Raw genomic sequence first — 22,207 nt, 5'->3', positions numbered from 1 at the left:
AAAACTTAAACTAGTAATTAAGCGTTTGAAGGTCATCTTTGGTGCTGATCTATCATTTTAGACTCGTATTAGGGAAGTTACTAAAGTATCTTCGGCATGCTCTTGTTTCATCTAGAATTGCTTATTGTAATGCACTTTTTTCTGGTGTCCCAAAACGTGTGGTATCCCGCTTGCAGCTTGTTCAGAATACCGCTGCTAGAATTCTGACTAAGACCAGGAAAAGTGAACATATTACCCCAGTTTCGGCCTCATTCACTCCCTGTGCAATATAGAATTGATTTTAAGATGTTGCTGTTAACTTACAAGGCCCTGAATGGATTAGCACCTAGTTATTTGCAGGAGTTACCGACCCTGGATGCAGGGCTGATGGTTATTCCTAGGATCAACAAAAGCAACATGGGAGGGAGGGCTTTTTCTTGTATAGCTCCTAAATTATGGAATGCTGTGCCTTCGTTGGTCAGGGAAGCTGGGACACTTTTATTAAATGGCTTTCTTATCTTAGTGGATTTTAATGTAACTTTGAAATTGCTGCTTTTGTATTATGTGTATACTGTTATTTAAATGGTCTGACTGGCAGTTGTATGTGTGACATGCTATACAAATGTATTGTGGTTTTTTTTTTTTCTGCCATGTACTGTACAGTGCTTTGCAATACTTTTGTATAAAAAGCACTATATAAATGCAGTAAATAAACACATATTTAGCCAAAGCTTTCTGTCTGTAGAGATCTAAATCTGTCTCCAGTGTGTGTGTGTTTCAAGTGTGCCGGTTACAGCCCTTATTTTAAGTGTTCCTGATTCCTGTTCTCGCAAAACAAATGGGAAGCTGTAGATGTCATCTTTGTGCCCAGGAAGTTGTAATGACACGTTGCCATTAAATGCAATTTTAAACATTATTTTTCTTGCAGATTGATATACTTCTTTTAAGTCTTTTACTGTTATTTTTTTTATTTTTTAGCATGTGGACAAAAGCAAGGGTTGCCATGATGCCCCAACTTTTTTGGAAGCTTTTATGTATTATGAAGAGCACGATTCGGTCTGTTTTGAATACAAGCAGTTTTCTGTTGTGAACTGCATTCCATCAAGCCTTGCTTTTATTACGAACTTCCTGTCTCTGCATTGGTAAAGCTGCTGTCTTCATCAATGAGAAGAGAGTCATGGACCATAGTGAACATGCCGGTTAAAGGAAGTGTTCTCGGTTCTGCTGCTGGCAACTGTCAAAAGAGCTTATCTTGATTATCAGGAGGGGTTTTATGCAGTATAAAGACCATTGTAAAAATAAAAGGAACTGCTTGTGTGCACATGCTGAATCTTTTACATGCAGTTCAATTCTAAGAATTGTGTGTGCCTTGTGTTTAAACTGTAGGATTAGAATAAATGCAAATTTCCTGATCTGACCCAGCGCAGGTTTTGTGCTGCTTCCTTTTTCTTTTGAACTTGAACATGTGTTTTTCCTTTTGTAGACACTTGCAGATTGTGGTCGTGACCCCTTTGTCTCTTCCTTCTGCAGGATGAGGAAATAAATCCCCCTTTTTGCAGGTGGTTACTTTTAATAAAACCTATTAAAGCATACGCTGAAGAACATGCATGCAGAGGAATATGTTTTGGAATGCAAATTGAGACTTAATCTGCAGTGCAATGTGTTTTAGCTAGCAGTCTTCAGGTTTGCAAATACTGTATCCAGGTTTCTGTTACCCAGTTCACACTACCTTTTATAATACGTGATCGTCATGTTATGAAAACTTAAGTTAATTTTGAATGTGAATCCTATGGTTTCAACCAATCTTGATCATGCTTTGTGTGTGGATAGGTTACAATTTCCATTTTACCGTGTTCTAAACTTTGTTTTTCTTTGGTTAAAGAAGCTAGCTTGTAATTTGGAGAGAGTACAGTGCGGTGTGATTTATCTTCTGTATCCTTTTTAAAGTATGATTGAAACAGGACTCCTCCTTTTTGTGGTAAAAAAAAAACAAACCAAAAAAAAGCATGAAAGCCTCTTTGGATGTCATCACAGTTAAATGAACTGTTAAGGAAATGGCCTGTCTGAACCTAATTATATTTCTTTCCTGTTCTATTTGATCACGGACACAGAGTTAGACGTATTGAGGAAGATTTAATAAAGCAGGAACTCTTCAGTCAGTAATAAGGAGCCTGCCCCTCATATCCTTGCAGCTGTGGGCTTCCAGTGGACTGTATTGTTGTGCTGTGTATTGCCCTGAGAACAGAATGAAAGGGATACAGGACAGCGTGCTCTCGCGACTGCACGTACTGTTGTGCAAGCCATTTTATATTGATGTCCTTGTACTGTATTTTGCCTGGTAAAATACACAGCCCCGCAAGTGTAACACATGCACAAGTGAAGTTAATGAGCATTCAGTTTTTAAATTACTAATAGGTTGGTGGTGGAACACTGAGCAACATGCTGTAGGTGCCACTGATCAATGCATGACTTGACTTGTATTGGGATGGGGGTGGGAGGGAGGCAGTATCTATTCTGGCCAAAGTCTAAGACTCAACTAACAGTTTTACACAGGAGGTGTTTTTTTGTTATTAACCTCAATTTGGTTACTTTCTAAGTTATCCTATGTGGCCTACATTTTGTTCTGAAATAGGTCAGCAAATTGGATACAGATCATATTGCCAACAATTCATGTTTGTTTTGTGATGTCTCTGTTTAATCGTTCAGGTTTATAGGGGGTACATCCTGTATCATTTGAACAGCTAAGTTTTTAATTCCAAGTTTTTGAAAAAACCTGCAAGGACACACAGGCCTTTCCTTTTTTAAGTAACGGTTACTGTGTGAACATTTCCAAGTTTAAAAAAAAAAAAAAGAAAAAAACTAATATTGGAAAACTTCAAATGTATTATCTGACACTTGCATGAAAGTATTTGATGGGTGGAGCTTAGGCTGTGGTTTAATGTGCAGAACGGTGTCCAAGTGAAGTCTTAATTGCCAAATTTGTTAAAAGGAGAGAAAAAAAAAACAAAAAAAAAACTTTACATGTGGGCTGAACATGTTTTAAATTCTTCAGTTTCATGTGGGCTGCTGTTTAGCTCATTTTAGTCTATGCGTGCTTGCCTTTTTGAAACGTGACGGCTTATGAAAATGCACAGAAACGTTTTGCATTTTTCTTGGTTTTGTTTTCTAACATTTACCTAAAGCCAAGTTTTGTTTCGCAGAGGTGCTAAAGTACAAACTCCTGTGAGACAGGAATCTTTTTATTGTTGCACGCTAGTTTTTAATGTTTAACTTCTGAGAGGGTGCCATTCATTCCACAGTATTCCCTTTGTATTGCAATATCAGTGCAATTTTCCTTTCGGTTAACAAATATTTTAAATTCCCCTACTGTTTTGTAAAACAAAAAAAGGATTTACTTTTTGTATAGGTTTGCAGCTTTGTGTACAGATAAGTACACTAAGTGAAAACACATTTCTAAAGCTGCATTGACCGGAAAGTACTGTAGTTGGTTCAGAATTTTATTTTAGATTAACAGGTGTTGGACTTTTTATGTGGTTTTAAAACTATACTGACATTTATTTTTACATATTCATGGAGCATTTCTCTTTTATTAAATACTTTCATACTACACTCTTTTGAAATGTTTTTGAGTGTTCTACTGGAGTGGTTAAGCAGGTTCAAACTTATTATGCACACTGATAGTATTGGGTAAAAATGCATAAACTTGGAATTGAGTGATATTTAGTTAATATAGCTTGTCTTAATTACTTGCACTGTTAATCATTAATAATGATTTAATTCAGCACAGATAATTGCTCATTGTTCAGTTTGACGCTTGAATTGTGGGTGTAATACCCCTACAGTTTTTATTTTTGATCCCCTACAGAGGAAATTATTTTGACATCTGGCAATAGAATGGGACAGCCACTCCCATTCTTTCATCATTCTACTCCCACCTCATTTCTCTCTTGGATAGCTTCCATCTACCCACCTCTGCACGGCAATCTCTGGCAGGCACATGAAGGTGTAACGTCTGCCTTCCTGTTTTAGGGATTATGATGTTTATGAGCTTCCCCATACAGCACCCCATGTACTTACATTTTGTTTATATACGGGGGGGGGGGGGGGGGGGGTTCTCAACGGCTGTCAGGCTGTGCACCATTGAAAGGGTTTGGCACCCTGTGTGCTTGCTGCTTATCAGACCTTTACATAAGGGTGGCTGTCGGGCGCCTTGCTGAACTGCCATTGTCACAAAGAAATATTTGATCTGCATCTATTTGCCGTTAACTATTTCGCACCTGAGATATCTGTTCATCAGAAAGCAATCTGTTAGTTTCTTCCAAAAACGTGATGCATCTTCAAGGGGCGGGCCAGAGTTTGTATATAAAAGCATTTTAAGCACTACTGTTGCATCATTAAATATGTTTTACTTGTATTGTAAAAAGGTTATCCTATCCTCAGAATCCTTGAACAGTGTGAAATTGAAGATAGATAGATTTTGTGTGTGTGTATTTTAATACATGGGCTTCACAAGGTAGAATGAGCAACTGTGCTCACACTACCTTTTTAAAAACAAATACATATTTGATATTAAGAACCTTTGCACATTGATATTCAGGTTAATTTCATATTTATTTTTACTTTTTGTAATTCAAAAGAAATTCACTTCCATATTTCATGAAATGTGCAGTCACATCCTCGTTTTAGTTTTGCAACCTTTTTATTTACTAGTATGTATTTCATGAGTGATAAATACCTGATCGAGGGACTGCACACACACCATGAAGTATTGAGCTGCTCATTTCTTTTTTCTCAATATAAGAGTACAGTTTGTAGAGCTGCATCCTAGAGGCTAGAATTTCATTGCATAATTATGAGATTGGCATACATCTGCTTCACTGAGAGCTGACAGGTTAAAACCAGGGCTAGTATAACAATACTGCACTGGGGCTGATAATAATCCTTGGAGACCCACTCCCTGACAGACTGAGCTCCCTGCCTCTGTTAGTCCTGTTACTATAATAATAATATAGTACCAGTGTTTGTATGTGTGGGAGCTACTTAAATATCGCTGGACCAGCACAATAGTTCAATAACGATGGATTACTGTTACCTAGCAGGTGGTAAACACTGGCGTGCAAAGGATCTCATTACAGATTGTTTGTTTTGTCTGTATTACAGATAACAGCAACACCTTTTAGCACGATTTTCTATTTTCATTTCTAAAAGGTGGAAGTGATGTGCACTACCCAAAATGAAATCTTTGACTGAGATACTGTATTCTAGTACAGAATAACACTTGAAGAACCTGGTTAGGGTATCACTAACCAGTATATTCTTGGTAGATTCACTTTATATCATTTTCTGCCTGTAGCGGGTGTATCATTCAGTAATACCACATGCAGTAGAATAAATGCTTCTTGCAGTGTTGCAGGAGCATGCTAATGATTACATTGGTGTACCTGATGTACATTTTACATAGGACAGGACGGGACGGGACGGGACTGAATCCAGCTTAAAGACTAAAAGTATCGTTCCTTGAGTGCAGGCTGAAGGCATTGTTGTAATCCCACCCCCCCCCCCCCCCCCCCCCAAGCGTTTCATGTTACATAAATTGGCAAAAAAAAACACCTTGTTATAATTTCTTATGAGTCAGTCTAACACTGCATTTCCATTTCAAAATTTGGCACAGAATAACAACAGAAGGCTCTGTACAAAAGAAAATGCTCCCAACTCTTAATGTCTCCTGTTAACATTAATATTAATATATCCACGTATTTTACAGTACTGCATTGGCAGCACTATACCAATAAAGTGTGACTCCAAAGCATATTTTAGTGGTGTTTTCTTCACCTTGAAAGTGCAGTGTCATGCTACAGTAATTAAGGTCATGGGAACATGTTCTCATTTCTAGTGAAGTAATTGGACCTTTTTGTATTATTGCTGGTGCTGTGGAGAAACATGATATGAGGTCCTTCTGTAGAAACACAGTGTCTCATCTGGTACCAAGCTGGCACACACTTTAGCGTGCAAGTAATAAAGAATAATCCTGGGCACTGCTTTTTTATTAGAGGTTTCCTAAAGCAAGCACCTGTTCACATTACATGCAGGGTCTACTTCAAAATGTGTGAGTGCATGTAAAACTTGAGTGCTTGAAATCCAGACTATTAGGACGTGAATTGACAAAATCTTAGATTCTATGATAAAGTGTTTTTGAAAATTATTATTTGAAAAGCTGAGCCCATGCACACAAAAGTACCATGCATATAAATGTGCAAACATACAAATATGTACACATGTTTTGTCACAATTTGTTTGGTTTTAAGAAAGGTAACTAAAAGTAGGCTTCATATGTTTAATATTTAGCTTTGTTTTTGAAATCGCAAGGTAACTGTAATCACAGCTTTAAAATGCGTCTTCGGCAACCCTCATAGAAAATGAAAATTAGTTATTAAAGTGTGTGTGTGTGTGTGTGTGTGTGTGTGTGTGTAAGGGGGTCAGAATAAAGAGCCTTGCTACATATTTAATTTATTTTATATTGCAAGAATTACAGGTTCAGATCTGTTTATATGGATTGGAAAGTGTACACTTCTCTCTGAGCATACAGTAGCTCAAGGCCTTCTGCAACTGCAAAATCCCCAGAATGTCACTTCTGAGGAACTTCCTTATAACTTATCAGGAACGTACACCCAGCCCAACTGTGACTGCAGAACCCTCTGTCTGATACTGGAGACTCGGCTGAACTGAATATAAAAATACATCGAAGAAATGTATCTATTAATATAGGAAGTGGTTATACATTCTGACTCCCAGGTGCTGTGACATTCTGCAGGTGGTGCATGCAATTCTGCTGGTCATATATAATATCTTTCCTTTTTAGTTTTAAAGACCAAACAAGCATGAACAATACAATCAATTGATTGTGCGTGGGTTGCATAATATGCATTTAGTGAACTTTTATAAAACAGTAGCATTGTTTGTTTCCTCCCCCCCCCCCCCCCCCCCCCCTCTTTTTTTTCTTTTAGTCTGGGCGGGTTTATTTTAGGGCCAAAGCAGGATATGAGCTTTTTTAACATGTTCAATCAACACTGCTTACGTAAATGCGACGTTATCTTTGTATGTTTCTTGTTGACTCTGGATCAGGTTATCCCAGTTTAAGTCATCAATATGTATAGTCAGGCTAGCATTTCCCTAGACTGTATAAATGGGATCAATAAGTCATGATACATTACAATATACAGTAGTGGCACTGAAATAACAATGTAAATTTAGACACTTAAACGTTTCAAAGGAAAGTCTTTGTCCTGTGTTATTGGGTTAAATGGGATCAAACATGCAAATATCATTTTAATGTATGAGCAGATGTCATGCATATAGGTGCTCTACAGCAAACATTTCCTTGGCATACTTCAGTGACTGTAAGCATTTGGATATCTGCTGCAGGCTTCCCTTTCAGTGATAAGATATTGTATTAAACTGTTCAGCTGTTGTAAATGCAAAGTAAGAAAGAAAGCTCATTGCTTATCTGATTTGTTTTATGATTCAGATAAAGCATGTGCGATGTCAGAATAATCTAGTGAAATAACTGGTTTTAACACGGCTATATGGTGGGTGGGGATGACATGCAATTGAAGCCAGCACCCATAACTGTTCTTTCTGGGAGGGTGTTGTTTGTTTTGGGTTTTTTTTTTGTTCTTTTTATTTATTTATTTTTTTCCTCCCCAAAAGAATAGAGTGCACAAAGTCATGTTCACACAGCGCACATCATTGCTTTAAACCTACAGAGTTTCCCCTGACCCTGTAAAGGTTTCAGGCTGGGAGCATGAATCTCTTTGTAGTGTTTGAAAATGACAGGACAAGTTGTTGGACTCATTTATATTTTGTGGATTAGGTACAAAAGGATGTGTAGAAAAATAAGAATCGACTGCGAAGGTTGCAAACGAGTGTGTGTAGTAGAGTAAGGTGGATGGGGTTTTGCAGAAGTGATGATGGTCAGGAAGTGTATCAGGAAACAGTACCTGAGGGCTCTGAGGGTTCCTCTGTGCTCTTCTAAACCGTTGCATATTCATGTAGAAATTCATCCCATTACACTGTTCTTTTCACTGCAAGGCATTGTGTGACATGGGAAGAATTTCCTGATAATGAGATCACTGGCATTACTGCAGCAGTTGTAGTCACCCCCTCCCAATAAGCAGTGATTTCATCAGCTCCGACTGAGAGCAGCAGCAGCAGCAGTCGGTGCCTGACTATCGGGTGATCCTGTCCTGCTCTTTCCAGTCTGGAGATAGGAGTCGGCTTTAACAATGCCAATGCCTTATATGGAAAAATCTGGGCTCGCCATAAATGAGTGACTTCATCTGATTCCTCATCCTGCTAGCATTAGCATTTCATGCCACAGTGTTCATTACAGGTTTAATGTGAGACAATCTATTGTGTTAACCTTGTTTTTGTACATGAACAAAAGTGGCTGTATTTATGTAACTACAGTAGATCCCATTCATTGCATCAAACACAACATTTAAGATCATTGTAATGAAACTTAGTATTGACATTCCTGTTAACACTTGGAGTTTCTTGGGGTGTGTCAATCTATATCTGCATGAGTTTTGAGTGACCTACAGTATGTTTACAGTAGCTCTTTCGTCCAGTATTCTGTTGAAATTTATTTTTTTGAATCCTAGTGCTCATGGTGCAAGCTCTAAAGGTGGAAATGACTGACTAAAGTCATCATTCAATTTACTCTGGCATAGAAAACTGCCATAACACAATTATGTGTGTGTAGATAGATAGATATAATCCTCTGTTATATTTAGAAAGCAGGCATATTTGTTATTGAGAAGATAAACAAAACCACTCTCACAGTAGCCAATATGTGCAGTTTAAAAAAAAAAAAAAATTCTAAACGTATGTACCGGTCAGTAATCCTGTATGTTTGTTTGATTGTGAGAGGTACTATAGCTTTACTGTAAGCACTGCAGAGCCAAGGGTTATTCAGCCCCTATGAAGTGTATTGGCAGCCCTATGCTGTGCTTTAAATTCCTGTGAAGTAAGAGGGGGAATCGGAGGTGCAGGTCCGGCTCAATCACCAGGAGCCTTTTAAACTGCCTCCTGGCTTCTGAAGGAGTCGGTAGAGGTGAAATGGCCCTTTAATTATCCCAGTTGGAGCACTGCTTAAAATACCCACCTGCTGTGCTATTGACTTGTATGCACCTAGGAGAAGGTGACTTTGATGGTAATTACAACTTCAGCGAAGAATGCAAGTCAAGACTTTGATACCAGCCAACACTGCACTACCTGCAGCTTTGTTTAATTGAATCAGTGATTGGCAGTGGATTGCTTTTTTTGTTTGTTTTTTGCGCTTTTAATGTGCATGCAGTGAAACCTGTAGAAATGACTTATTACATTTTAAAGAGAGTAAAAAGGATTGTTGTGCACGGGGTCTTCTATATGGAAGTACAAATAAAACTTTAGGTGGAGAAAATGTCATAACTTGATAAGACGCTAAACAAATGGGAATGGTTTCATTGGCATGAATTTCCGTAATCATTGCTATCTCATCACCACAAATAGCAAGAATATACATAACCTGCTTCATATAATTAATAACACATCTGTATAAAAAAGTGCCTTGATGTCTATATTTGGAGAACGCTCAATACATTACATACCCAATTAATTGACACAAATGCACATTTTATAAAAACAGCAGGTGGGGCACAAAGACAGTCTGTTACTTTAGGTAACCCTGAAGTACCGCCCATGACCATACAGTGCACACAACCTTCCATTGTGGTGAGTTGTGAGTTTGCTCTTGTGGAGGTGATCAGCCAAGTAACCTGTTCAGCTTTCCAGGAACCCCGATGTGGGTGGATCAGTGTGTGTGTGTGTGTGTGTGTGTGCGCGCTAAACAGAACACCGAGTCTGCATGAGATATGTAAAATATTAAAGGGTCAGCCCTGGTTAGCCAATAGAAAAAAAAATGCAGTTCCATCACCTTTTGTATTGTATTTGCAGTAGTGCAACTAGAGCAATGCTGAAATTTGATTGGCCCATGGCAGCCATATTTTTTACTGTAGCAACTTCTTCATTTTTGGCCGAACTTTAAAGAAAACCATACTTGGATAATGTATGACAAGTTTTGCTTTGATCAGATTAGCGGTTTTGGAGAAGACGTTTGTGTGTTAATTAGGTCATCCAACATGGCCACAATACCATTGAACCAGTTAGCTTCATTTCGAGCACCGTGCATCTTGGACAATCTCTAACCATGTATACCAAGTTTCAGAACTTTGCGATAAGTGGTAAATTGTCCAAAATGTTTTGTAAAATCCAATATGGCTGCCAAACTATGTGACCAATTGCATTCATTTTAGCTGTGGAAATTAGTTTCCCATTAGCGATTACAACTCTGTGAAATTGCAAGAGTTTTCATGCAATGGTTTTCATTTTATGCAACTTTTAAGGTTTTGTTGGCAGAAAGAGAAATAATAATCTTAACAACAATAATATGCCTAATAACTTGCAGACAGCATGCAAAAAAAAAAAGTGACGCCTCTTTTAAAGATTATTTTGGAGATGCATTGATATAATTAATCCTTTCTGCTTAGCCTCCTGTTGGCAAACATTAACTACAGTGTGATTAACAATGAATTGGCACGCAATTACAGCATTACAGCCCTTCTTATTCTGTAGGATACCTGGATTGCTTCCTACAGTTGCTTTTAGTGTTTAGACAGATGGCTAGTAACGAGATAACGTTATAAGCCTCATAAATAAATGAATAACAAGTGATTTACTTCCCAAATGCCGGTATCTTTTAGCCTTGACTTTATACAACAGTATGACATTGACCTAGCAGCTACTCCTGGTAAAAGAAAAAGGAAGTGGTTTGCTTGGAAAATAATTTATAATGGGCAGCAACTTTTCATCGTGGCAAGGTTGTACCAGCCTGTTAATACTGGCGTTGGAGGAAAAACACAAGAAGTGGCGTCTTGTAATTATAAGTATTTTGTGGGTTAGTTGGATAGCTCAGAAATGAGTTCAGTCTAGGCTGGTGTCTAGACAGCATAGCCCTGCTGTAATCTCTCGCTCTCGCTCGCTCTCGCTCTCGCTCGCTCTCGCTCTCGCTCGCTGGTATTGCTATATTTTGTAAATATATTTAGGAATGTCTTTTTTATAATCGACAATGCACACATTTTACTGATTTTATATCGACTTAAAGTTAAATTAGTTCTGTTGAAAGGGGAAAAAAGAAGATTTTAAAAATATGATTTGCCAAAGATATCTCGTTTTTAAGGATAGTTGTTTTTCTAGTTTTTTGTTTTGGGTGCTTTTTTAAAAAAAAAAAAAAAAAAAAAAAAAAAAAATCTGCACAAGCGCAATGAGAGCTGTAGTTGTATGCATGTTACAGCTGTACAGTATTTTGTTTGACCATTTTTGTAAATAAGTTTAGAATTTGTTTTATTTTTTGCATTTTTTTCTTTATATTAAAATAATAAAGGTCAAGGATGAGAAATTTGGGAGTGTGCGAGTTAAGTATACCGTACCCGCAGTTTGTCCTTTTGCTTCAAATCGTCAGAAATTCAGGCATAAATTCTCATTTCTGACGCACGACTGCAGATCTTCCTGAACACTTCTATCTGCCCACAGAGAAAGTAGAGCCTGCACTTCTTCAGCGTCCCAAGGCTGTATTTGGCTCTGATCACACTCCCAGCATGTTTGTTGTTTTTCTTTCTGGAGTGTACTGACTGATGCAACGTAATGACGAAAATCCTTAACCCCGGCCCTGGCTCGGCCGGCAGGCGGACTCAGATGTCTTGGGAGGCTGGAGTTTCACTGTTTTGGTTCTTGCTCAGCTTGACAAATAGCCAGTGGAGAAGCACCTATACCCATACCGTACTGAGCCCTCATGAGTTGGATGTGCCAGTGGAGAAGGGGTAAGAGACTCCGGGCAGGCCCTTGTCGTGATTTCCACAGAGCAGATCCCATTGTAGGCTTTGCTCTGCAGCAGTGTCCCATTACACAGCTGTAAAGAAAACACCAGGGTCACGGTTCAGTTCACTCACTTACACAACAGGAAATAGAAACTGCTGTCGTTTTAACATGGCCGCAGAGAACTACCCAAACACGCAATAAGGGTATTCATATTCCAGTAAGAATTGCATAAATGCAACGCCTGATTGCCTGACAGGAACAGAAAGAGAAAAAAAACACACACTTTGCTAAATATTCAGGCCCTGTTGTTGAATGCTTATTCACAGATTTCCCCTTGGGTAATTAAGTGACACTTGCAACTTTGCAATGCCAATTAGGAAAAACAAAACAATGTCTTTACAACACTTCATGATAGTTAATGAGTTTTTCAGTTTTGTGTATTGTCACTGCCAAGTTGGTTCTAAATTAGGCTTGTACCCAGCTATAGTCCATGCTGAACCACCCACCCCTGGAGTTGTTATGGGTATTGGAGACTCCCAAGATCTGCCAGGGGTCAAAAATACTTGTTAAACAAGCTTAAATGACAGTAATGTTAAAGTGTTGCTTGTGTTTACTAGGTTAGGGCTAATCGTGCTGAGGGGTAGAGATCATTGTGGTAGGAGATCAGAGTGGGATTGAAAGAATAATGGAAACTTGCATTGTGTTGTAAGCATTGTTCATGGGCAATAACTCTTCACTTTTTTTTTTATATTCAAACCCAGATCCCCAGAGGTACTTTCTCGCTGAACTAATTGGGCAGGGAGATTCTGAACATTAATAGGATACCTATGGAGAAGACAGAAGCTGTTAAAAACAGCCATTTCATGTAGTGAAAGTAGTTAGGGAGGAGGAAGCAGAGATACAACACGAATTTGGAGGTAACGAGATTTTTTGAGAGCTGAATCCTAAAACTGCTGGTGCGAATGGCTCTTGATGTGGGGATGGGTGAAATAAATAGAACAGAAAAAGGAAATTCACATGCTGTCAGTGTGAAAGGGCAGATGCTTACCATAGACAGAAGGGACAATAACATTTCTGCTATACGTTCAAATACAGCAGAACAAGAGGTTGGGAGCTACTGTGAGTTTGTTGTACTGCCGAAGGAAAACATGTTTTGAAGTAAAATTTATTATTATTATTATTATTATTATTATTATTATTATTATTATTATTATTATTTATTTCTTAGCAGACACCCTTATCCAGGGTTTATCTAGGCATGCAGAACAGGCCCAGAGCAGGACTGATAGATTCTCTTAAATGCACGGCAGCACTTGAAGGTGTCTGAAAAATAACACTGGAAATCGTCATGGGGGAGGGGACACCAGACTATTGGCCTTGGGCACCTGTGCAGGTAGGTTCCCGAGGGAGGCCAGTAATCGGATGGACATGGAGAATTTAATTTCTCTCACTAGGAGGTTGGTCCACCAGGCTAGTCTTGAGGCATGTTAGTGGGGAACGTGGGGAAGCTCACTAGGCCTTTGCTTATGCTATTCCTGTTCGATGCAGACATAGAATGAGGGGGGAGGAGGGGGGAGGGGAGTAGATGTGAAGTGAGAAACCATATTGTCATTAAAGAGAAATGCTGCCTGTGGCTAGGGCAACATTTAAAATGCTCAAGATGGGCCCTGTAAAAGGCATTTGTGATGTGGCTTTATGCTTGCTTTGATGTACGCATTAGCAGTCAAACTGACTGCCTTTAGATAGTCTTATTGGGTTTCTAGTCTTGAACTCCAGGTAAAATGTGCAGTGCCTGCATGAGGTCCAACCGAATCATGATTTTGACACGATTCATGTCGATGTGCAACATTTTCTTGATTTGACTGCTGTACTAGAGATCTCAAAGCCTTTGATCTGTGACTGAGCATTTACATTTATTTATTTATTTTTTTTAAAAAATTGTCGTTGCCAATCAGTTTTTCTTATTTTCTCCCCAATTTGAAATGCCCAATTATTTTCAGGCTCAGCTCACCGCTACCACCCCTGCGCTGACTCGGGAGGGGCGAAGATGAACACACGCTGTCCTCCGACGCGTGTGCCATCAGCCGCCCGCTTCTTTACACTCTGCAGACTCACCGTGCAGCCGCCTCAGAGCTACAGCGTCGGAGGACCACGCAGCTCTGGGCAGCTTACAGGCAAGCCCGCAGGCGCACGGCCACACTACAGGGGTCGCTGGTGCGCGGTGAGCCGAGGACACCCTGGCCGACCTAACCCTCCCTCCCCCTGGACGACGCTCGGCCAATTGAGCGCCGCCCCCTGGGAGCTCCCGTCCACGGTCGGCTGTGGAATAGCCTGGACTCGAACCGGCGACGTCCAGGCTATAGAGCGCATCCTGCACTCTAGCGAGTGCTTTTACTGGATGCGCTACTCGGGAGCCCCAAGCATTTACATTTATAACAGAATATCCATACACTTGAAAGTTTCCATAAATCCACACTTGCCCCTGCCCGATATTTGAGGAGACTTTAATTAAATTCATAGCAAGTGAATTATTTGAGCCAAGAAATCTTTCCTGGGAACTGGGTACTGGGGTTTGTTGTGTTTGGGCAAAAGTCATAATCTGGTTGTCTGCCAGCCCCTGCAAGATCAAAACAAATTATACCAACTTACTCTGTCGAGTCTAGACAAAAAACTGAATGTATTTGTCTGCTACTTCCTGTCCTCCCACCACTCTGTGTTTAACAGCAAGGAGAGGAGACATGCCTTTTCACAGAGAATCAAGCTCTTTGTTAGCTTCCACCTACAGCACTGGTTCACGTTTGCTCCTTTGTTAATTGTGAAAGGAAGGAAGGAAGGAAGACTGCTCAAATACCTCCTAGAACAGTGGCCTGTAGCTCTATTTCATCATCATAAATTATAACAACAATTTATAAAAATAATATTGGTTCTTTTAATGGATTTATCCTTGTGTACTTTCAGGCAAAGGTTCTGTCAAACTTAAACGTTACAGGTATCTGGCTGGTTTTATAAACCATTTTTTTTTCAGTGTGATCTGTAAAACTGGTACCACTTTTTTATTTTTTATTTTTTATCAATTGTTAAAGACTGGACCTAACTATCAATAGAGTTTGCTTCTGGTAGCTATTTGGCATTCAGAGGATGGATCTGTATGATCGCATAATAGTCAATTAGCAAATGCAATGCATGTTCCAAAAAGTGTTAATTGGCAGAAAAAGCATGTGCACAGAAGCAATTAATATTCAAATTTAAAAACTTCAGAAAAAACATTTTTCTGAAGTAACAGCTTGTAACAATGGTGGTGTAATAAAAAAAGTCAACTACTTTAGGGGAGCATTGTTTGCAACAAAGTGGAGTTTTATACATTGTCCAGTAAATCGAAAATTGGGCAATGACTTTTCGAAGCATTGGGTGTTGGTGCCAGATAGATTTGTAGTACAGGGTCTAGAAGTCTTTTCACTGCTGAATTGTCTTTTGTAGTTGGGAGCAGTGGCAACATTGTTTTGCCCCTCCTGGTGTTAAAGATTCCCCAGGTTGCTAAGGGCTGATGCAGGTGATACTGCAGGATTGAAGAGCAGATAAGACAGCTGTGAATGTGTCTATTCATAGGCAGTGGAGACAAGGCATTAGATAAGAAACTACTTAGTGGGTGATCTGATCATTTACCTTCTTTGCAGTCCACCTGCTTTATACTTCTAGATGCACAACTTGCATGACCGCGTTTCATGGTCAGCACATTTTATGCTCAAACCAGGATCGCACACATCCTAGTCAGCAATGCACGGGTACAATTTTGCAATACTTGGGTAGGCACATTTTAATGTCAGTTGGAAATCCAGGATTCAAATTAAATGAGTGCTGTTCACATTTTTGGTTTTCAAACTTGTATGTAAAATCATATTTCAACCTCTGGGTGTTATTTCTTTGGGAGGGCAGTGTTTTTATAGATGTATGTATGTGTGTGTATATATAAGGGATAATTACATATAGTTTATTATTTTAATTAAGATGAAATCGAATCCTGCAGTGTGCTTCATAGCAAAATTATTCTATATAGCAAATTACAAGTTTGCAGACGATTCTCTGGGTTTATCTCCTGGCATAAAAGCTTTGCACAAGGTGGTCTACATATTGATGGCAGTTGTGTGTATATTTTCAGATTTGCTGAAGGTTATCACAATAGTTAATATACCCCAGCTTGCTAGGTGGTCCAACTGTGGCTTTCTTCTACAGGAACACAAGAGTTATTACAAGAACACCATGGCAGTGGTTGGGGCACTAGATCAAAAGACCCGGGAGTGATGAAGTTAACAACGTCTTTCAGTAGTTTCAAGCCAGGATGTAATAACTAAAATGTAGCCCACCAAAAGGGTTTGACTTTGAAAAAGTCAGAAGACCATGGAATTAAATGGACATGGGTTAAACCTCTGGCCATTTCAATGCTGCAATATATATAAATAGTGTGAATAAAACCGCAGATTAAAAATATTCTGTCACCTTGTGATATTCCATTGCATTCATGTGGGTATTAATCATAGTCACAGAATTTTTTGTTTATCCAAAACACAGCCCTCTGCTTTAAATCATTCTGCTAACTCTGCATCTATTTTAAGTCCAAGCAGCACTTTATTGACCATCCTAAACCAGGTCAAGGCTGCAGCACCATACATTCTTTACTGAAGGCTCTTTTAAAGGCTCTGAGCTATGATTTCCTGTAGGTCTCAAAGTGTATCCTTTATGCAATGCTTTTTCTGAGTTAACACTATTTTTCATTGAGGTTGCTGTGAAATATGAGCACAGTTAACAGAAATATGATCAGCATAGATGACGCAATCCTTTGCCCCTATACTTCTGATTTACTATACAGGTCTAACCTACTGTAATGCTTCTGGCTGTTCTACAAAGCTGCCCTTCCTGGGGTAGTTTCCTGGGATTTTTTTAATCCAGTAGATTGAGAAAGCTTTAAACCAGGGGGCAACAATGGCCTTGGGCCCCATCAATTTTCAGTGTTTTTATAATGAAAAGAAATACTGTGTATGCTTTTGCAAACAAGCTGTTTAGCTGACTCAAAATTCCTCATTGTTAAATTATATGGCATTTGACACCAGTGAGACAGTTGGCTACCTCTGGGTAAGAATTGCAGTAGCTCAGTTTTTTTTTCTCATTGTCTTCAACTGAGTTTGTGGGTAAGGCTGGTAGCGACTAGCAGCCTGCCAAGGGTTGTGCCAATCAAAGCTCATCAGAGAGGGAAGCCCGCTGCAGTATTGATGGTCATTTCTACCCTCATGCCCTACAGATGGGGTGTGTGTATATCGCTGTCGTTTAGGCATAAACGGAAGCTGGAAGTAAAATGACCACCACACATTAAAGAGCTGAAAACGTACTTGTGAGGGAGGGCTCTAATAAAGGGAATGACGTCAGTAGCTCCTGGGAATGTGTGCTTCCTTTCCCTTCCAGGAGGTACAGTTTATAACCAGAGATGAAGCCTGCAACACAGCTCCTGGTTATTAAATCTGGGACAATGATTGATGCAGCACGCTCTGCCAGGTCTTCCTGTAACTAATAAATAAAAAACGTGTCTATAGATGTCTAGCCATGGTTTCTTAACACAGGAAAATTGTCTGTTTTCAGACAGAAAGAAGTTGTTTTTTAACATACTGAGTTTCTGCCAAATTGCTGTATGCTCAGTTGGCTGAATTATTTTTTTAGGAATGTGTTTTTCTTGCAGTTTCAACTCCAGGCAGTACAGGATATACAAGTCTGATGTGTGGAAGTATTCAGATATAGAAACCTGCAATAAAAGTAGTATGATGTTTGAGACCTAGACAGTTAGTTTTAGTGATTTGTAATCATAATGATGCTACTGTGCTGTTAACTACTGTGCTGTCCCTTTCAACAGTACAGATCCAAAGACAATAAACTGTTTATTTTTTTCTTCTTCTGATTTTGCATACATGTTCTGTGAAAAATTAAAACACCAAACCCAAACTCATTTTTCCCCAATATTACTGTAAGATGAATACATTGTGCTTAGTTTTCAGCAAGGGTCCATTTAAGGTGAACTAATAGTGACTCATGCAACAGACTGGCTAGATACAATTTTTAAGCTTCCCATTTGCTGCTGAAGTGTCTGTGCCTGAGCGAGTGTGTGAGACAGAAAGGACGTTTCAAGAGGAAGTGGACAGAGACTCAGAAGAGGCCCAGGAGTCTGGGGGCAGCAGAGGGAAAAATAAGAGGTCCATGGCACAGTTTTACAGTAGGCCTGATTTTTAAATAGGAGAATTTAGGAAACACTAACTTTACTGAAGGTATAAACCAGTGCAGTCAGATCATTGGCGTACATGTGATTGTTTGTTTGTTTTAGGAGGTTTGCAGAAACAGGCAGGGGGAAGATGTAATGATGATCCAGATCCTGGGTTGGTTATGACTACTCACAATGTTTATTTTTGTGTTACCCACGCACAACTAGAATGTCTTCTGTTTGTTTTAAACTGCAGTGTTTATGCTGAATACACAAGCTGGCACGCTAATATTATAATTCTTTGATTTGCCTGGAGTGTTTTCTGTGAACTGCAAGCTTTTCTGTAATTGTTCTGCCCTGGCTTTAGACGCTGAATAGTCACTTTATGGATCATTTGGTTTTTACCATACCTCCATATAATTTGGTGTGCCGTCTTTTAGCCCTTCTAGTAAGATGTTTCCTGCTTTTAGTATAGTTCTGTAATTGTACATTGTTCGTTACAAATCAGTGTTGCAGAATGGCCTTTTAACAAAGTTCACTGGGTGTAATATATTTTGAGTAGCTCTTTAGTGTTCAGTGTTGCTGTGCTTCCTTTTAATTCTATAGCTACAACAACCTACGAAGGGTGAACTCTTCCATTACCAGCGTAGTCTTGAGCTAGGCTGCACAAACACGGCCAAATTTTTTTTCCCTTCCCAGGTGTTCGGTGCAATTTGCAGATAAAAGAATAGATCGAGCACTTGGTCCGCTGCCAGTTTGTTCACCCTAATCACTGCCATCTTTCCTCAGGATACAGAAGCACTTTGCCTGCAACAAGTTAGTATGCCCAATTATTATCTGTATCCTCGACTCGCCGCTCGCAACCCCCCCGCCGACTCGGGAAACGGCGGCTGGAACACGCGTCCTCCGAAACGTGCTCCTGCCAAGCCGTCATTTTTCGCACTGCAGATCCACAGCAATGCCACCAGACCTATAGTGCCGGAGGACAACACAGATCTGGCGGCTCCACTGCAGAACCACAGGCGCCCTATCGGCCACAGGGGTCGCTGATGCGCGGTGAGCCGTGGATTCCCCTGCCGACCTAAGCCCTCCCTACCCGGGCAGCGCTCAGCCAATTGTGCGCCACCCCTAGGAACTCACGGTCACGGTCGGCTGTGACATAGCCTGAATTCGAACCTGCGATCTCCAGGCTATAGGGCACATCCTGCGCGGAGCGCCTTTACTGGATGCGCCACTCGGGAGCCCCCCAGACAACTGTGTTAATTTATAACAAGTTCTTGTTGATTTTTATTCAGGGTTGGTTCCAGTATATCCAGCTTGAGCTGACTTGCAGTTAGTTGCTGTTTTCAGGTAGTGCTACTGCTGTTTTTTTTTTCCTTCTTAATTGTGCAATACTACTTCCTTTGTGCATGGGAAGCCGGAACGTTTTATTGCCGGTCTTTTGCGTAAGCTGAGTCCGGTTCAGCACCTATAGAACTCACTTTTGGGAAAGCAGTACAAAGGGGGAGTTGGAGCACATGCTGGAGCAAGAGTTTAAAGTCATGCACCATATATGCTCTTTACTTTTTTACACTGTGGACAAAAAAATGGAGAATGACTGGCCTGAATAGCTCACAATGCAAATATCCCTGTGCATTGTTCAAGTGGAAACCAGGTATCTTGTAGTATTTGTATTCGTGGTAATCCGTTCTCAACCGGAGTTGTTGTTTCTGGTTGTTTGTGTAGCTGAGTGTAGCTCTTGCACAGCTTGCGTCGTTTGGTTACCAAAATGATCCAATTATTTGGCCAGTCGGTGCAGTACAGAAGATCTGCTGTACTGAGGTATGTCAAATAGAGATGTTTTCAACAGTTTTTTTTTTTTTTTCAAGTTGAAAGTACAGAAATGCATCCTTAGTTGAATGCCTGTAAGTTATTAATATTGACTGATTTCCAGACATTTATTGGTTTTGGTGTACTTGCTAAATTTGGTGTACTTGCTAACTGTCAGACAGATGTTTTTAATAAGTTCTAAATATTAATCGCCAGCAGATTTTTTTTTTTTTTTCTGTTCCATATTTTGTGTGTGAAGTTTTAATATGATTCCACTTAATTCCACTTAATATATATATATATATATATATATATATATATATATTGGCAATTTGATTTTGCCCACAGCAAAAAATCATCTCTGTCAAATAACAGTACACACTGGTCCCTTTTTTAAACCCACTCTCCCTGCATGCTTCTACAAATCTTGATGTAAAACATTTAAGGAGCTTTGCATATTGATTTTGTATTGCTGTTGCTTGGCCCTGAGCTCTCAGCAACAAAGTTATAAAGATAAAAAATAAAAATGTGGTGGACGGTCACAAAGACTTACCATTGGGCCAGTTGTAGCAGCTTTACTATTCCTGTTACCTCCTACAATCTGACTGCTTGCTTACCCCTTAGGTAGAATGCCAGTGAGCTCCCATGATATCCAAATCTCACTGGCCGCTAAACTGGTTAAGCAAGCCTAGTCAGCCTGCTTGGGGTACTTCCATTAGTGCCAGTGAATACTGTCCAATAATGCTATTGTCAATCAAGGATACACCCTCGTCCCTTACTCCTACTCAATATATATGACTCAATTTCCCATCCCACACATATAAGTTATAATGAAAAGGAGCCACAGTACTTGAATAGACATCGGTAACAATTCATAAACTTACAGCAGTGGTCAACAGATATACAAATACACACTGTATCTAGTGCACGTAGACCCTTGCTAATAGCATTGCACCGCTTTCATAGGTTTCTTTCCAGTGTGTTTATCATTTACACAGAAAATGTGATAGCAAATACGGTTTCCCATTCAGAAAGCAGTGGTAAATGGGTTGTTTGACAAAAGATATCTTATTCATCATTGCAAATGTTGGATAATACCTGTGTCCCAGTACAAGGGCAGTTTTTTTTTTTTTTTTTTTTTTTTTTTTATGAAAGATTACAGATCTCACTATTTTTGCATGTCTTCTGCCTTTCAATTTGTCAGGCTTTAATTGCGCTATAGCTGCAGTTCATGTGCTGGTAGATAAACTGCAACTGTGTCTACATTTTTCATAAAGTCCACATGTTACGCCATGCTATAGAAAAAAAGGCTACGCACCGGTACAGTACAGAACATCCTGCATCTGCAATTGTGTAACCACTTCCCAAACGTAAATTGTAAAAAAATAAAGTACTCTGTCATAGGTGGCAATTTTAATTTAAAAGTGACCAATAAAAAATATATTTAAAGCGGAAACAAAATTGTGCAATAAACTACTACAAATTACTGAAGTAGATGTTGGCTGTGTGTAAAGCGTAATGTTGACAATAAAATACTTTGTGCTTTTAAGACTACTGCCTGTGATGCTCAATTTTATTGCAAACTTGGGTTTAGAAAAAAAAAAAAAAGCATGCAATGGAAAAGTGGCATTTTTTATTTTATGTAACAATGCATCAGTAAACAGGTGCTGCAAAAAACAAGAGGGTTAAACAAAACTAGAAAAAAGACTTTACACCACGTGCTCTGATAGTTGTGTCTGTGGTTACTTGCAGCTAATGTCTGTAAAGTACTTCACATTGCATTAGAAACATTGCAACTAGGATCCACTATTCATATCTTAAACTATTTGACTCTTTGATTTCACACCTTCAATTAATGTTTTGCAGGCAGAAACCAGGACCTGTGAGAACCACACTGTTTGAAAGAATAATAAGGTATATTTTATTTAGATTTCTTTATTTTTCTTTTGAGTTTAAAACTTGCAGACATTTATTGTGGTTTTTTCTGTGTGTGTTGCAGGCATCTATTTATATTAAAATGTCTTCTAAAATGTCCAGTTCAAACAACATATCTCAAGCAAGAAGGACAGTCCAACAGTTAAGAATAGAAGCCAGTATTGAGAGGATAAAGGTAAAGTTTCAACTGTGGTCCAATGTATTGCTTAATTCCAAGGTAATTTTTCTACCAAATTTACTAGATCTCTTTTGGTAAAGAACAACAACATATTCTTATCTGCCCCAGTTTTTGCACAGAAATGTATTTTAGGAATGCATGCACCTTTCCTTAGA

General features: G+C 39.2%; 1 protein-coding gene across 1 annotated transcript in view; it reads left to right on the top strand.

Moving 5' to 3' along the window:
* Nucleotides 1-22,207, top strand: part of LOC117417334 (guanine nucleotide-binding protein G(I)/G(S)/G(O) subunit gamma-12-like) — a 48,609-nt gene that overhangs the window by 20,831 nt on the left and 5,571 nt on the right. The window contains exons 2-3 of the mRNA XM_034029406.3: nucleotides 21,806-21,853; nucleotides 21,939-22,049. Of these exons, the coding sequence (XP_033885297.1) occupies nucleotides 21,957-22,049 (93 nt within the window). The 5' untranslated portion in view covers nucleotides 21,806-21,853; nucleotides 21,939-21,956. The remainder of the gene's footprint in view (nucleotides 1-21,805; nucleotides 21,854-21,938; nucleotides 22,050-22,207) is intronic.

Source organism: Acipenser ruthenus, chromosome 12 (assembly GCF_902713425.1).
Source record: "Acipenser ruthenus chromosome 12, fAciRut3.2 maternal haplotype, whole genome shotgun sequence".
Lineage (NCBI taxonomy): Eukaryota > Metazoa > Chordata > Actinopteri > Acipenseriformes > Acipenseridae > Acipenser > Acipenser ruthenus.
This window is presented reverse-complemented; position numbering and strand designations above follow the sequence as displayed.